The sequence below is a fragment of the Ooceraea biroi genome, chromosome 7 (assembly GCF_003672135.1).
Source record: "Ooceraea biroi isolate clonal line C1 chromosome 7, Obir_v5.4, whole genome shotgun sequence".
NCBI classification, from domain to species: domain Eukaryota; kingdom Metazoa; phylum Arthropoda; class Insecta; order Hymenoptera; family Formicidae; genus Ooceraea; species Ooceraea biroi.
Genome location: NC_039512.1, coordinates 4,747,864 through 4,765,343, shown reverse-complemented (window position 1 = coordinate 4,765,343; position 17,480 = coordinate 4,747,864). Strand labels below are relative to the sequence as shown.

Genomic DNA, 17,480 nt, shown 5'->3' with positions numbered 1-17,480 from the left:
AGGTACGAAATATTCAGATATCACGTATTAGGTTAATTAAATTTCTAATAATCTGAAAAAAATAATTTTGTGAAAAAAGAAATGCCAACAAAGAATAAGAAATTAAGAATAAGAATATTACGATATAATAGATTATATTAAAATAAAGAAAATATGATAAATTCCGAGAGAGGCATTAATCATTTTGAGAGTGTATACAATATGTAGTAATTATTGATAATTCTATTTTCTTTTATATTTTGTGTGCATGAGTCAAAAAGTTGCGATCGTCTTTTATTCTAAAAATAAACTAGTTTATTTGTATTAATTCAAAACAATTTGTTTATTCAATTAAATAATTCTTTTTATTTTCAATGATTTTGCGCTATATATAATACATTGACATTTGAAACAGCGTCGTTACGTGACAGCACTTGACATTAAAATACAGCCATAGCTTTTTGACTCATATCTGGTGTAAAGTTAAACAAAAATAAACGCTACGCTTGACTTTACTAGCTCCTTCTTGAATTTAATATTATATCTACCACAATTTACCGAATTGACGATTCGAAACCGATGAAGCAGCTAGCAGTAGAAATTAAAAATCTCTACCAGGAATATCGCTTGCGGCTTCTCTTCATTCAGTGTGTTACAATAAAAACTATGACGAAACAATATATGACTAATGCGATGCAGATTCGTTGGATTCGAAGGAAGGAAAGTAACACTCGGCTCAACAGGGTGGATTCAGGCGTGCATTTTTTTTATTGCCATTTAATCTTTCTGTATCGTGCTACTTTCCGTTGGCTCGTTCATCCTCCAAATTATGATCCTTAGAATTATCTAGTCGCATGCGGATGTGCCAACGCGCTGAAACGAAATCCATTGTGAGTTTAGACGCTACTCGTGGCGTGACAGTCCTCAAGTGTCGCTAGGCTGCTGGCCCTCAATGACGCCAGGCTCAAGGAACTATGATTTAACGTATTCATGCCGTGAGGATCTTCGCAGTGCAGGTACAGTCGTGAGCTGACAGACTTATGGCAGTCGGGACACAAACGCTTCTTCTTCTTGTCGCGCTTCTTCAAGATGTCGTACGCGCATCTACAAGTTCACGAGAAAATAAGGACAGGCGAAACTTTCCTCTAAAAGAATCGACAGTTCGAGCATTTCTCAATTACATTTGACATAATTGTATTTCTATCAATTTACGTTTCTTTCATTCTCCAAAGAGATTGATCTCTGCTATAAATATCTCGTGAACAGAAAGTGAACAGGAATTGAACAATCGCGAGAAATATGGTAGTTCTTTGACTTCCTAAATGTCTTACCGAGCGTGTAATATGTGAGAGCAAGGTAATGCTTCCAAGGAATCAGCCTCCAGACCGAAGGGTTCGTTGCAGCTTCCGCACCGTAACTCCAAATCTTCCTCCATTGCGGTTGCTAATCTCTCGTGGTGTCCCTTTTGCTCTTCATCCCCCAGGGATCCATAAATTCGTGATAGTCTAGACCTAACTGTCCGCACCAAGAGCTGTAAACGGCCATATCCTTATAATCTCATTTCGAATGCATATCTCTCGCGGAAAATCGCGCACATCTGTTTGGTATCAAAGTTCTCTCCCTCTTTTAGAGTAATATTACATCACGTTTATGTGATGGAAGATCTGACATATGTTACTTCGAATCTAGAAATATAATTACATAAGTTGGAAAATATTATATATTTTTTTTCAAGTTATTCAAGTTATTAAAGTATTCTAAGCATATTCTAAGAGTGGAATGCACATTTTTTAAACAGATAACAGATAATAGATTCGTTCGTAATCTTTCCCTTCATTCTCTTATCGCAACAAGCGCCCGAAAATTTGTTTTTAATATTGTTGTTAGCTCGTTGTGCCTAGAAGAAGCGTGATAATAGAAAAGTACCAGTAAGTTATGAATATGAGACAGTTCAATACACGGACTAACAATAATCTCTCTCGAGCTTCACCGAGCAACACCTTGATAAAGCTGCGTGGCCTCCAAAGTATTTTATGATACGGGTTTCGTGTGCGCGTGTACAGCGTCAAAATGGAGAACCGGTTCCATTGATTCGTGGACACAAATAGCGCGAGGAGGACTCGGTGCGCGTGGCATGAACGTGGTAATATATGCATGGAATACTCATGCACAGCGTACCAGAGGGGTAGTAGTGAGCCGATGGCTCTTTCGGCATTTCATTGGAACTCGCGATAGTTATTAGATGTATGAATAAGCAATGTGTGCACACAACGTATTGTTCCACAGACAAAGCTAGTTTTTTATTCTGTCCTCAATATTTCTTTAGTGAAACCCTATTGAGATCGATTTAAATCCCATAAAGAAATGGGAACAAAACACAGGAAGAGAGAAAAAGAGAGAGAGAGAGAGAGAGAGAGAGGAGGGAAGATGGCATTTATTTATAATCGGTGATGGAATTATATCTGAATGGTCTAGACAGCGAAGCAAGACGTATAAAAGTACATACTTCTCTGTGATATTCCTTACGCTACTTAGGATTGGCAAGATTAACTTCGCCCTTAACTCTACGACAACTTAAACCCTAGATACTCGTCCTAAATATCAACGCGCGAAGAGCTTTACTGTACAAGTTTACTTCGAGTCTTGTTACGATCTCTGACAACTGAAGGAAAGGGATGAGATCCGCAAGTTTTCACATTTGGCGAGAGAGAGGAAATTGATTTCACAGTACGTCGTGTTCCTTCGACTCCTCCTCCTTCTCTTCCCTCTTTCTGTCTTCATCCCCCGCTATATCATCTTCGAAATTGTACGAGCGATGGACAGCGCAATTCGCGGCCCGTGTCAGCAGTTTACCTTGGCGCCGACTGATCCGGCCACCTCCAGGAGTCTGGTATTGAACTCGAGAGGCCTGCAGTTGCATATCTTGTGCTGAAGCCTGAGAGCTTCCAGGCATCTCGCTGCGCCGTCCATTGCCTCCATCTGACACAGTCGATCGCCGGTCGCCGCCGCAGAGCCCATCGCGCTCTCATACTGTCGAAATGCTTTCTGCAATATGTCCATCTTTATCTCACCGATGTTATCAGCCTGACACGTGGATTGGCGTTCGCGATGCGTGAACTAAAGGCTAATTGTGTGTGCATCGCAATCGCCAACTGAAAGAACTACAAAACTACACAGGTTAAATGTAATATTTAGGAAGTATTTTTGGAGCTGCAAATTTTTCTGCTGCTATTAATTTTTATTATATCTCCGTACTATTTATTAATACACAGACGTGAAACATATCAAAATTACATGGCAATTTCTCGTATCATTCTTTTATTTTTGAATCATGATTTGTTTAAAAAATATGTCAACATCATCTTTCAATATTTTGATAGATTTTAAAGAGGACCTTTTATCAAATTTTTGTTATTTACTTTTTAATGTTCAAAGGTTTTGTAGCGATAAAACGAAATGAAAGCGGTATGCGTTGCAAGCGTGACGCAGCGTTAAAATCGCTTTTACAACATGCGTGACATGCAAAGGAACGCCCCAGTTATAGCGGTTTTTTCCTTTTTTTTATTACCGATGACAGTACTCTGCATAACAATGTTAGAGCAGACAATAAGGCTGTGAATGGTTCTGATAGCATCGTAGCACTTGACGCGAATGTCGATAAAAAATCTACGCATAAAAACGTTTTTGATGCAATATGCAAATAATATATCGGCATTATTTCCTATTGGCGCGACAATATGCTTTAGTCTTTACATCACTATGTGTATGGAAATGCATCAATTTCGTTCTCTCACTTTTAAAAATTAGTACATGATATTATCGTACGACGCTTGTAAACAATGCGTACAATTAATATGACTAATGATGCAATATTATGATGCAACATTATAACATCAGGTAATATCATCATTAGAAAAATAATATTGCAACGTTATCAAAGATACAAGAAAAGCCAAAGGAAAACTGCCACAATTACTTGTTCACTACTTACATTTATGTCGGACTTCTTTCTGTAAATGTCTCCCATGATACGGATGCTGCGAGCGTAACTGGCTTCATCGCCAGAAACTAGCGACAGTCGCGTTGCTTCCTATGTGCAATGCATAAACAATAGTTAAAACAATCTTTTAGGATTAGGACATATTATTGTGATATCCGCTTATTAGAAGTTTCTTCATAAAACGATCAAACATTTTTGACAAATTACATAGTGCGTAACTCTCACGATTTCCAATCTTTTCTTTAAAAGGTATTCAAGTGCTCAAAGAAAAGCATCACGTAATTAAGAGAGAACCAGAATTGCGGGATGAAAAAATGTGTACGTGCGTGATAAAGATTTGTCGAGCAAACGTGCGAAGGAATGCTTTGCTTTAAGCTATTAGAAGGGACACACAGTTCCATGGTGATTCTGTATCTTCGATCTGAATGACGCAAGTTTTCGTCCGAGGAATTTCTCGGCTGAAACTTTACCGAGCAGTAATCATGAGCGTCGCCTAGCTCGCCCTTTTTCCTGAGCGCCGCGGCCATTTGTAATAACGCCGCCCTGTGATGACGCGAGTTCAGATCCCCCAGTTGTAAACTTCGGGAGAGATCATAAGCCCTTGCCGCGTATCTCGCGCTCTTGTCTGCATCCTGTAATCTGCAGAAGAGTTCTGACAGACCGACGTACACCTGTAAAAAAAATCAAGATCAATAGTCGCCATCGCGTGCTTAAGATAAGAGGAAGAAGAGAAGTAGAAAAACGAGAAAAAATTCTAATAATTTCTTACACTTCTTTCTTTGTGTATAAATCCGTTATAAGTTCGCGAACTACATTTTTATGGGTTTTGCGAACTTCATTTTTATATAGGTTTCGCGGATACACATACAGACAGCAGGTTAATGTTTCTAATCTACAGCGAAAGGGAATTTCTTTTTGTAATTGTATTGGATTGTAACATATATTCGTCTCGTTTATTTAGCGGTTTTAATAACGAATATATGTTACAACCCAATATTTACATTGCATTGGCGTTGATATTTGTTAGAAACAAGGTTCTAATACAGGAGCAAATCAGGAAATGCTTTGATGTAATTTCATCCATCCGGTTATTATAAAATAATTTCGTTTTAGTCTCGTTTTTATTTCGATATGTTTTGAAAAGTTTTGTTAATCGAAACGCAAAAACAACGCAAAAATGATTGATTCACCACTGGCCAGCTGATCCAGACAGCGTCAAGTGTACGGCGCAAAAAGGAAGAACTGAGACTGCAATTAATCCACAATGAAATAAGAATCAGATGGAACGAAAAGATGGATTTACCAGTGTGTCACGAGTGGTCGCTTTTCTCGTCGCTCTGTTCGTTAATTAACAAAACCTCGCAACAGTAACACGCGCGTTTACATACTCGCGCGGGAAAGAAAACCGGCAAGCAAAGGGATTTAATTACCTGCAGTTCCAAGGAGGGATCTTGAATGGAGTGGGCGATTTTGTGGGCTCTTTGAAACGCTTCCAAGGCTTTGCAGAATCCTGCTAGTTCCAAGTGGACTCTGCCTACGGTCAAGTGAACTAATCCAGCAGTGGCACACTGATCGCATTCGTTATACAAGCTGTGAGCACGCAAAATCGCAGACATTAGCACAAATAATCGCAGACATCGCGATGTTATGTTCGATTACGATCCATTGATTATAATCGATTGTTCAACTATCCTTTCTCAAAATCATCGCCACTCAGAATCAGAAATATTTATTAAATTTGCACGATCTGTGTTAAACAAGTACCGTTAGTTACAACGGCAGAGAGAAATATCGATGTACAACACTTATTTTACGCACTTGTCCATTTTAGATACCGCAGAGATTCGCGTTACAGGATCTGTGCGGGTTATGAAATCAATGAAAGGAACTCAAACCTGTGTCGGGCATAGTCTAACGCTCTATCCAGGGCGCCCAATCTCTCGTGAGCCCTAGCCAAATTCAAATATGCTTCCGCCCGCATGTTCGGCGAATCCAACTCCTCCGAGATGCATAACTGCTTGTTGCCGAATTCGATGCTGTCTCTGCAAGGCAAGAAAATCACGCGGTACAGGATTCACTAACTCGCTGAAAAGTGCTCGGGAAGTGACGTGGAACTGCGATAAAATTGAGGATAAAATTCAACAGTTAGCACTTGATCGCGTTTAGGTCGCTATTGACGAAATTTAATCTTTAACGACGCATCTCGTGACGTTAAAGAATACTCGCGCGCGCGACAGTTTGCCTGCGAAACGCAAACGGATATTCAACTTGGCACATTTATCTTGTTCTGCGAGAACTTACCGTTCTCTAGAGATCACTTTTAACAGTGCGGGTAACTTTTTATCTCGCGTATTCCACGCACACAAACACCCTCTAAGTAGGCGGAAAACAAGCACATACAGATGCAGCGATGGGAGAAACAGTGCATTATTACAGCTTGAACAACACATAAACTTATAGCACGTATGGATCTACCTGTATTTGCCCCAATCCATGTACGCCTGATACAGGTATCCGAGGAGAGCGAATTTATCTTCGCGGTGCCTGATGCTCTTCAAGGCGCCCCTCCATTTCCTAACCGCGGCTTGTTGCTTATGTGCTCGGTACAATTTCAAGCCCTGCTCCACCTGGGACACACGAAACAACGAATCTCTCCGTGTCCAATTTACCGCGTGCACATGTCGATTTATCGCGCGCTATCACGGTACAACGTAACAATCCCTGTAACGGGTAACCAGATACCGTGGCCATTTTCTGCATCGGGGATCTAGGCTCGAGTGTCACCGGGAATAATATGCGTTATCAAACTTGGCTCGCTCTATAAACTAACTTAAAAAAATATATAATTAATTAATTATTCATAGTCCGTATCGAATTATTTATCTGTCGTCATTAACGTTAACTCCGTGTCATTTACATGAATCCCCTGTGCTTCCGCCGAGGACTGAGCACGCGTCCTTGTGCTCAGATCTATTTATCCGATACCCGGCGCACTTCCTCATGGTCAATTATGGTCAGAAGCCGCACCGTACCAACCTTGAAATCGATGCTCGTCGAAATGGGCGTCAGGTTAATTCTGACCCTTTCAACGTAACGCTCAGAAGCGCGTGTGAAAGTCAAAGGAGAGGTTTGCAAACTATTAATACAGGCGATATTAATAGATGATGATTGTAAAGATAATTAACACAAAGCACATTGCGATGAACGATTTACGATATATCAGGAAGTTTCATATGCATCAATTTTATACGTGATTTCTTTGGAATAATATCACATACAATTCTACGTTTCTCTCTTTTAAGCAAGAAAGGTGTGAGGAAATATTAAATGGCTCTTCTAATAATAAACTTTCTTCATCTCTCAAGTTGTGCAAGAAGACTTGAGACATTACTTAGTCTAATTAGACTCAATTAGACGGTGTTGCGTATAAGCGGATAAATTCACAAAGCGAGAAAAACGGTGACTTATATACGTAGCTCAAATGGTACCATAAAATTTTGCATTTTAATTATTACTGTAATAATTTAAAATTATATTCTGTATGGATATTCTTTGGTCTTTAACTGTCCGCCGAAGAGGATTCAAAACAGAATTAAAATGTCTGACGAATATTATTCAACTATAAATTGAGTGAGCGAAATATATACTGAAATAATCGCGTTTGCGGTTTTACTTGTCCATATAATTCTGATCTGCATTTTAAATTTCTTTAATTTATTCAAAATTATAACTCGCTGGATTATATACAATGATAACTCGCCGGAAGCAAAACAGGCTTCAAATGGCAGATAGATGGTTAGGAAAAAGAAGAGACACTTCAGGTCGAGATACGCGTTACGATCTTTATCACGCAGCAATGGCCCTGGCGTAAATAATGCGATGCATACGAGCAGAGGTAGAAGGCCGTATCGATTTGACCCTGAACTTTGTCCCTCTGGTAGATTGAGCTCTACGATAAAATATAAATAGCGCCTTGAGCCATGTAAAAATGTACCCACGTGCGTGCGCGGAATCGAGATAATTTTGCTCGTTGGCATTACAATGCAGCGAAGATTATCGATACGTGAATATAACGACACGAAGATTACTGATACGTGACACTGTCGTAATCTCGGCAACTTGTGAGGCGCTAAGAGATATCCTTGACTTGAGAACGAAACAATAAATTAGTACGAGTAGCAAGAATAGCGTTCAAAGAGACTGAACAAGTTGCATGCAAGATTGCGGATAAAACGAATTCTCGCAATACGAGAAAATGAGTCTTATTCTCATTATTTCATAAAACCCTTATTTCTTTATATTAAAATATTTACCATTTATCGTACGGTAGAAATTACTTGCTTAACTTGATTAACTTGATTAACGAGACGTATGAGAGCATAAGAGGGCGTAACTTTTGCAATCGCAAAGTCGGAAATAAAGAACAGCTCTAACGATTTCTCTGCAGATCAATCGCGGATATAGAAATTACATCGTCGGTCGAGTTATGGCACGGATGATTTGCTGAAAACGCAAATTATGCTTGTTAAATGTAACGTAAAGTCGATATCGCGAATGAACTGTCGGTTGCGGAAAGCGAAATCACGAGTTTCGTTTAGGCGGAACGTATCTAGCACGATAAACACACGATATAACCGGCACTTCGGATTTAGCGGTTACGAAAGGATAGCGTGACCGCGGCTACGGCATGCACATCGTGAACTTGACAGTGACCGATAAAGAGCGTGCTCGTTCGCGAAGTACGCTTCGTTATGTCATGTTCTGTACCGTCATGCCCCTTCGCTGCTCGCGAGAGACCCTTCAAGTACTGTTACTCGTTTGACATATTACGACTCTGATCGCTTTGATACGTTAAACCGGTTCGGCGGTGGCATTCGCGGGCCATGGTTTGAGAAGTTAATTATGATTAAATTAAATTTGCAAGATCGTTAATAATGAAGTAAGTGCTGCGATGGCGTACGGCCAATTTTCCTTCTAAGCATCGCGTTCGTCTAAAATTATGATCACCCCTCGCGTTTTGAGATAACATTTGGCACGCATTTCGCGAAGTAAGAGCTTTATTAATAAATTGATACCTGAATAGAAGCGAGACACACGGCGAAATTCCGTAAAACGCAATGAATAATTGCGACGCTAAGTATCCCAAACGATGTTTTTCGGGACTCACTGCACTTGCATAAGCAGATGATAAATTTGCAAGTGTAATGTTATATTCATCGCATACGCGCTCGCGCGCACGCGGACGTGCATCTGCCTAGCGTGCTGCGTAACGTTTTACTTGTTGGCATCACAGTGAATTGATACAAAATTCAGTGACGTATAATTTTCAGAAAAAATATCTATTTATATTATTTCTTTGTATTTTCATATTTATTCCTTGCTAACTGTCATTTGTTAATGTATCTTTCCGTTCCTTATGTCCAGAATTACATGTTCTGAAATTTATCATGACGCAATGTTGCATAATATTAATTCTTGCGTATGCAAGTTACCTACCAAATTCAATTATTCTCATTTCTAGTTTTCCTAAGAGAAATTAAAAAGAGGGAGACAAAATTATCGGATTATCCCTACTCACCCTCCTTCGAGCTAATTGTTGATCGAGCCGTCTTCTGCATCCTATGAGACACTCCCATATACCAGCGCCCGACCTGCCATTTTGGTAATGGCCATTATTACCGTTGCCATTGTGATGCCGGTAATCCTCTTCGGTGAACTCGCAGACATCGAGTGGATGTCGTGATCCATCAGGACTACCCAGCAGCGCGGTCGCCGAGAGCTGATGACTCGCCGATCCGCTGTAAGTTTTTCAAACGTTCGATTATTCATGCCGTAAGACGAATATCGGCACAAGCATTAATTCTCTATGAGAATGAGAGTAATTATGTAATTATTAATTACTTAAAATCACTGTAGGTGTTTATTAACTCTGTATTATGTAGGTTAATATTTTAATTGCTAAATGATTATGAATCGAATTTAATGCTTTATTTTTTGCATAAATATATGTATATTTGTATACATATAGCATATGTATACAAATATGTATGTTCGGTGTATATAGCATATAGCATATGTCTGCAACAAAATTTGTACAAATTTACCATTTATTTTATAATTATATGAAATGTTGAAAATGTATAGTTGTGTGAAGTGAATTGAAAATGATTGAAGAGAGAGTTATGTTATTTAATATTAATTTACATTATTGGAAAATATCAATGGCTTACTTTATATCTCATATCATCAAAAATTATTCCGATTTTTTCGATTCTATTTCTGATTTGTACTTTGTTAAGATTAATAATAATGGAGAGTCCATGCCTTTTAAATATAATGATAATTATTATTTTTTTGTTACTTTGTTGTTGTTGAGACTGTTATTATTGATTTGTTAAAAGTGCTTGATACCAAAAATTGATTCGAGCAACTCTGGAATTCCATACCCTCCGTGAAATGCGACGAGAGGAATTTAAAGAAAATCGAGCTCTGTGCGATATTTTCACAACATTGATCGCTTAAGTTCTATAGAAATTCTCAGCAAAATTATTCCCGCGCAAATCTGAATAATTCCTACAATACAACGAAGTTGAGAACGAGAACAGTATTTTGTTCTCGATAAATTTCTTGCGCTACAACGCACACAAAATTCTATAATAAATTAATGCAAATTTTGCAATGTGTACTACTACTATTCATCAGCACAATTAGTTATTTATTTATTTGACAAATTACATTATTAAAAATTAAAGTTTGCTAACAGCAATTCAAATTAAATTTAAAATTATAACGAATAATTTGACTGCTACTAATGCATTTCGATATTATTCCATTTTTTAGAATATTAATGTCCTCCAATTCGAGTTATAATATAACATAATAACGTTTCGTAAAATATCTGGAAAAATAATTGCACCATCATTCTGCATGTAAAGCATTTTCGTGTCCTGGTAATATCTCGCGAGCTCTTGTCAAACGTCCAAATTAGATGATGGATGCGGGCAACTGACCTCCTGCAGGGTTCGATGCGCAGACTCTTAATTTATTTCTAGGACGAACGGAAACAGCATGCGGAGATAAACCGCCTTTGGCTGCCGTCCCAGAGTTTGCAAACTGTGTGTTAGGACAAGTTACAGAGATATAGGGTATCCTATACTCAAATATACCCCATCATCTTTCATCTAAGAATTTAGAAATTAATCTTTTCCTAATCTTTTCATAGTTAACATTTTATTTAGCACTTTCTAAAACGGATTATAAATTTCCTGTATATTAATTCACTCCGTACGATGGCCTATGTATGTGCAAAATAGTTAAGCATTCCACAAGGATGGCCGACAATTTTTTTTATAATGCACGTGTTTATTACGCTTAACCAGTTACACAAAAACGTGGTCGGACGTTATTTATAAAATCTGCATTTCAGTAATCATCGACCATGTTATGAATTTTGTTTTAAAAGTTTTGTATACTGCTACGATAACGTACATTGTACGAAAAGTTTAATTTTATAAAAAAGATTGATTAAAACAAGTTTGTATGAAATTAGATGAACAATGCTTTTATAACGGTTATCTGCACCCTTGCAATGGAATTAAAAATCTATCATTTGCAATTGCCAATAAATATTATAGATTACTATATCTTCAATGTTCCGCATTAATCGAAACTGGACGAATGAACGAAGAATAACGAGGTTTAATCCCGATTTGGACACCCTATGTAGAGAATCACGGGTTTCTACCTATCCCACCGCAATGCGACTCAGCATTGCACACCCGAGAAAATTGAAACTTATACATATTTCCTTTTCAATCTACGTTGGTACACGGCAGAATCTTCTTCTATGATTAACTCATTGTAAGTTACTTGTGTGGTTAACTGTATCAGTTCTCTCTCGTATGCATATAATATGCGTATATAAAATATTGCACATTGAAATTTATTAAGACTTGATAATATTGGAACAGAAAAACTTTCTTTCCGATAAACGATAATTTTACATTAATAATTTATTCTCCGTGAGACTGCCAACGAGTCATATTTCTTCTCCGAAGGTGTTATTAGGAAGAATTAATTGGCGATCATCTCACGTTAGGCTTGATCAAGGCAAACGAGCGTGGAGGAGAACCTCGCGTCTGACACTTGATAGAAATCCCACGGGAATCGCGCTGTGTCGCAAATTACTTTCGATCCCTCACAAAACTTCCCCTTCCGAAAACACTCGCGTGCCTCCACCAGCTCACGCGTGCGCGCGCGCGCGTTTACTCGCTCATTGGTGTCCGTGTGTATACAAGCCCGTATCGTGTAAAGTGAAGAGTATACGACACTCTATCGCTTTCCCACCACGTTCGCTAGGTGGGCGAGGCACCTGTGACCTCTTTTGCTGACCTATTTACGAGCTACGAGATACGGTGCGGCGTTGCGATTCTAAGTGGAAAATCGAACCATCCCCTGGCTCTTTCACGCGTCGAGGGTCGATCAACGAAATACAAGACATTCGGTCCCGCCGCTCCCTAACGCACGCCTTCCGCTTTCGTTAAGCGTTCATCCTTGCCTCGCTTAATCGCATAGTGTGATTTCATGTAATTCGAAGTTACTTTTTTTCCAGAATAATACGGACACGCTGATGCGCGCGTATGATGTGAATCCAATTTAGGATTTTCAGTCTGCGATAATACGATTTTCAGAGTACTGGGGTTTTTACGTTCCTATATCATAAAATTCTCTCTCTCGTAATCCACTGCTAGATTATTTCAATAAAATCCGCAAAAGTATTTAACTAAGTATTTGATAAATTGTAATCCTGCGATTTGAATCTATTTTACATTAACGTTCCATACGTAAAGTAAATTTTGGAGTCTGTTGTACGTGTGTGTCTTATAATCCTGATGGGGATTACCGCCTGCTGTGTTCTATCCATAATAGCTCGTAATTTCTATTATACTTCGTTATCATAATCATTATCAAAATATAGAACAGTCATACTGTTACATGCTAATATGTGTGCCTATTCAAGTTCTCGGATAATTCCCCGTTATACCATTCTCCCATGAAAACAAATTTCTTGGAAATCCTTAAAAAGGTTCGTAGTTATGTATCCTATTTTTATCCGGAATCCTCACAAGCAAAAACTATTTGTAAGAGCATGAATTGCCAGATTTGTTCACGTGTACCTTTCTCAATCCTTGATTCTCATGAGTCACGGTGACAAGCAAAGGTCTCGTGAATTCTCGACATATTTCATCCATTTCTCAATTAATTTATCAATAATTAATTAATATATCAACCGATGTGCAGATTATAACGTATCAGCTTTTGCCATGCACCACTGCTTCTCTCCTGATCGATACTGAATTGTTAATTTAAATCTGTATACTACAGGCTTCAACAGATCTGTTGATGATGTGTATCGAGTCGCACCGTAGCCGACCATTACCCCAATTTGAATCGGACTATTTCGGGACGAACGGGACACTTACCCGAGGTAATCCCTGGACGAGATAGACTCCCATGACATGGCTGTACGTCTTCCTTGGTGCGGCTTGTTCTTTCGATCCCGTGGTGCAGCTGTTTCTTCTCTCCTTTGAACGCTCTAATCTCATCCCTCGCCGCCAGCATTATCCCGTCCGCGCACCCGCGTGAGATACAGCATATCACTCGCCTGCTTCGTGAATGACGATGCCGATCACGCCGAGACCCCGATACAACTTGCGCGCCGACTTGAAACCCTTAATCGGCTGCGATTCAATCGATCTCGAAGACAGATATCCGACGTGTAACGGTCTAGTATCGAGTCCTATCTATCGCGCGACGAGCTCGGGGGTTGAGCGAACGGCGATCGGAATCTGGTGCGACTCGAAACGCGCGAGGGGTGCGCGTCCGCCCACATCGATCATCTTACAAACTTATTCGGTGCCTCTCATCTTCCGAAAGAGATGGTTGTATCGCGCGCGATAGCACGAGAGAGCCGTGTGAGTTTTTGCAACGTATCTGTCGGAGAATTCTACAACGGTTGCTTGTGTCTTCTCTCACGGGAGCGACCGTGAAGCTGCGATTCGTCGCAAAGTTAGCCTACAGCTTTAGCGGGGGGATGAATTTGCTTCCGCGAGTTCAATTCGAAGTAGCAGCAATCGGCGAGGGGAGAAGAGGAGGCTGCGAAAGATTTTAAGTTCTAAGACTTTCAGTTGGACGAGACGTGCGGGGTGATTGCTCCTCGATTGTTCCTTGCGTAGAGGGAAGTGCGCTCAGATCAAGCGAGATGCTTTGATCGCGAGCCAGTGGTCGTTGAGGTAGATTGAGGATCGTCTGGATTCGGCACCACACCCGGGGATGATTTTGGACAGACTCGACGCGTTGACTCATTAACGCAGGGATCAGCATGGAAAACGCAGCACACCCCGATCGAGAAAAATAATTCGCACGCCTGCGTGTCTTTGTACTTATACGTCTAGTTGAGCACCGTGGACTCGCGCGAGTATCTACGCGCATCGACGAAGGAAATAGAGAATCTTGAGGCTCTAAGAGTCGTATAGTTTCTCTTTCTCTCTCCTTTTCTTTTCTCCTCTTTCTCGTTTACTTTGCTTTATATTGTTTTAATGTAATTGGCAAATGTTTCGTGGCAGTTTCTCGATGTCAGCCGAGCGCCGACCGATAAGGGTTGTTCCAGGTTTCCGGATTCGTTGACACGCGCCCAACACAAACGACCGCTCGAGTCTCACGGTACTTTAGGTATTCTCGCCCTTTCTATCTGCGCGTTCGCGCAGAGTACATAGCCGTCTCGTGAGGGTAAATAGCTTTTCTCCGTTTCGTGTTTCTGCCTGCGCCTTTCAATTGTACGATCCTTTAAAAGCCCCCCCGGTTCGTAAAATTGTTATCTCTCTAACGTGTATACTTCTCGTGTAGTCGAGCTGTCGATATCTGACTATCGAAAATCGCGTAACGTCATATACTATGGAATTCTTCAACGTCGTGATTTAGATCTATGAAGATTTAACACATATATATTTATATGTATATATACGCATCTATGTGATGTATTTAAATAGATTTATATATATATAACATGTATATATACACTAATGGATCCGTGCGGTGTGCCGCGTTTGTGTGCGTGTCTGTGTGTACCCGTATGTGCGTGTGCACGCACTTTTCGCTTTATCGAACGTATTAAATATCTCGCTGTATTGAGACGACGAGGTTGGCCGTCCCCGATTTAATTATTTATTCCGTCGGACGGTGCTGAACGTGCGTTTGACGTAACACGCTTAACTTGTTCGCTATTAACGAGATTAACGACGAAGATGGAAGGGCCTCGTGTGCTTACGACGTATCACCCACGTTTATTAATGTCTATTTGTAGATTAGTGCGAAATTACGACGATTACGAGTCAGTAGCGGAAGAATTGGAACGATCGCGTCTCTCTCTTTCTCTCTCTTTCTGTTCAATTCTTTTTTTTGTTCTTTGAGGCGAGCTTTTCGATTTTGGTGTACGTCCGTTCAGCACCAAAAAGGTAAAGGAACGCCGTTGTCTCTGAAACTAGGAGTCGCGTCGGGCCGCGGTGTCCTAGTTATCGTCGGTGACCCGTACCGCGCTTTTTCTCCCCCTTCCGAAACCACCCCTCTGTCGACGGGCGGTCTAACTTTGTGAGAGCTCGCGCAAGTGAGATACGCGGATTCTCCTCCGCGAAATTTCAGGCAGATCCGTCGAATGTTCTCCCAACTCCATGAGCCGTCCTTCTGTTCTCCTCTTGTTTCGACAATCAGCTCGGGAGATGCGTCGGGAGATTACGCACCCTCATCCGTCGCTGGCTTTTTATTCGCGTTTTCTCGTTCTCTCTTTTTTTTCAATGGGGTACGCGGTGCGTAGTAGCAGCCGTGCGTCCAAGTTTAACCGTGACGAGTTTGAGAATTCTATCGCGCGCCTTTCTCCCTCGCTTTGTCTCCTCTTCACGTATCTTCTTCGTGCAGGATGCGCCACCCCGTAATCGAGACTGTCGCGGGCGGATCGCAGAGCGGCCACTATTTAAATCGGGGATAACAGTCCCGTCCGAGGGTGCCTCGGCAACTCGTACGACTGACGACGGTCAGCGACGTGCGAATTCGGCGCGCACCGCGCGCCGAGCGCTCGCGTACGTTCGAGGGCGTATGAGCAGCAGCGGCGCGCAGTTTCCGCGGCTGCAACGCGGCCGTTCCCGCTGCTCGCTGACGATGAGAAGACAGTAGCCGTGCGCGCCCCGAGGCGTTTCCTCATGCCGTCGTCGTTGATTGATCCCCCGTCCGTCGTCCCGTCCGTTTCACGCCGGGCCGTCCCGGCCTTGTCCCCCTTACGCCGCCTGTGCCACCACCGTCGCCACCACCCCCCGTGTCCTCCGTCTTTGGCGTTTCCACCACGTTCTCGTCGCCGTACCGTCGCGCGCGGAACCACTCGCTCGCTATCGCAACGAGGACAGCCGAGGCCGCGACGACGCGCGGAAGGTTACGGGCGATCGCGGAGCGCGATGGAGAGAGCCCGCTCTCCCCGTGCGCTCTTCCCCCTCTTTGTCCCAATCTCTCCCACCCTCTCTCTTTCTCTATTTTTTCTCTGTCCTTCTCTCTCCTCTCTCTCTCTCTCTCTCTCTCTCTCTTGTTCCCTCTCTTGCTGACGCGCGTATGGGGTTGGTCCTTTCGCGGAGGTATGCCGCGCGGCACCCGCGAAAATCCACCACCGGTGGCCGGAGCAGAACTGTCGCGCCCGAGCCGCAGCAGCCCCGCAACACACGACCCAACCGATCCTCACCACCCCCGCTTCGGGCTTTCTCTCTCCCCTCGCGCGTTCTCCATCCCTGTTCCACCATTGTCCTCCACCCTCCACGCGATCTCTCTCCCTTTCTTTCTCTCTCTCTCCTCCTTCCTCCCCCTGTGACTCGTCCTTTCCTCCTGCGCGCACTTCCTCTCTCTGTTTCGCACTCCTCTCAGCGTTGTGCCACTGCGCGTTCCGCAACCTTTGGCTCCGTTCTCCTCTCTCTCTTTCTTTGTTTCTCTCTCCTGCACATGCCAACCCCATCCCTTCCTTAATTCTCATCCCTCGCATTCGCCACTGCCCGTCGCTTCTCTCTATCGCGGACAAACCACCCCCCCGACAAAAGTTCTCCTTCTCCTTTGCTCGGCGCCTTTCACTCCCGCACTCTCGCACCCTGTTTCACCTATCAGCTTCATTCCGTTCTTGATCCTTGTCCATCTTCTCCACCGTTATCCTTATGCGCCTTCAACCTTACGTCGGTTGTCGGATAGTTTCACCTACATCTTGTTAACTGTCCTTAGAGCGACTATGACAAACTCTTTAAACGTTCCTCGGTGCGTACTTCCTCGTCGTTGACGAGATACAGTAACTTACGGACTATGGAAGGTACATGGACAATACCGGTCCTGTGGCTCGCAAGTTTTCGATTACGTAATGTTACATAACGATAAAAATCGATGTAACTTTGTTGTAGCTTTAGCGCAACAGATTTTAGTTATG

General features: G+C 41.8%; 1 protein-coding gene across 3 annotated transcripts; it reads right to left on the bottom strand.

The window, feature by feature from the left end:
* Window positions 1-329: 329 nt before the first annotated feature.
* Window positions 330-16,717, bottom strand: LOC105277522 (43 kDa receptor-associated protein of the synapse homolog). 3 transcript variants are annotated; one of them, XM_011335915.3, is made up of 10 exons: window positions 13,462-16,717; window positions 9,558-9,777; window positions 6,455-6,606; window positions 5,875-6,021; window positions 5,410-5,569; window positions 4,450-4,650; window positions 3,971-4,069; window positions 2,833-3,039; window positions 1,311-1,510; window positions 330-1,083 (listed from the first exon to the last, which is right to left on the bottom strand). In XM_011335915.3, exons 1-10 carry the CDS (start codon window positions 13,497-13,499, stop codon window positions 876-878), a joined length of 1,632 nt encoding a protein of 543 aa, XP_011334217.1. In that variant the 5' UTR covers window positions 13,500-16,717; the 3' UTR covers window positions 330-875. The 3 variants fall into 3 exon arrangements, with proteins under 3 accessions (XP_011334217.1, XP_011334218.1, XP_011334219.1); XM_011335916.3 differs by having other exon boundaries at window positions 2,833-3,024; window positions 13,462-16,716; XM_011335917.3 differs by lacking the exons at window positions 9,558-9,777; window positions 13,462-16,717 and adding an exon at window positions 6,722-7,413.
* Window positions 16,718-17,480: the final 763 nt, after the last annotated feature.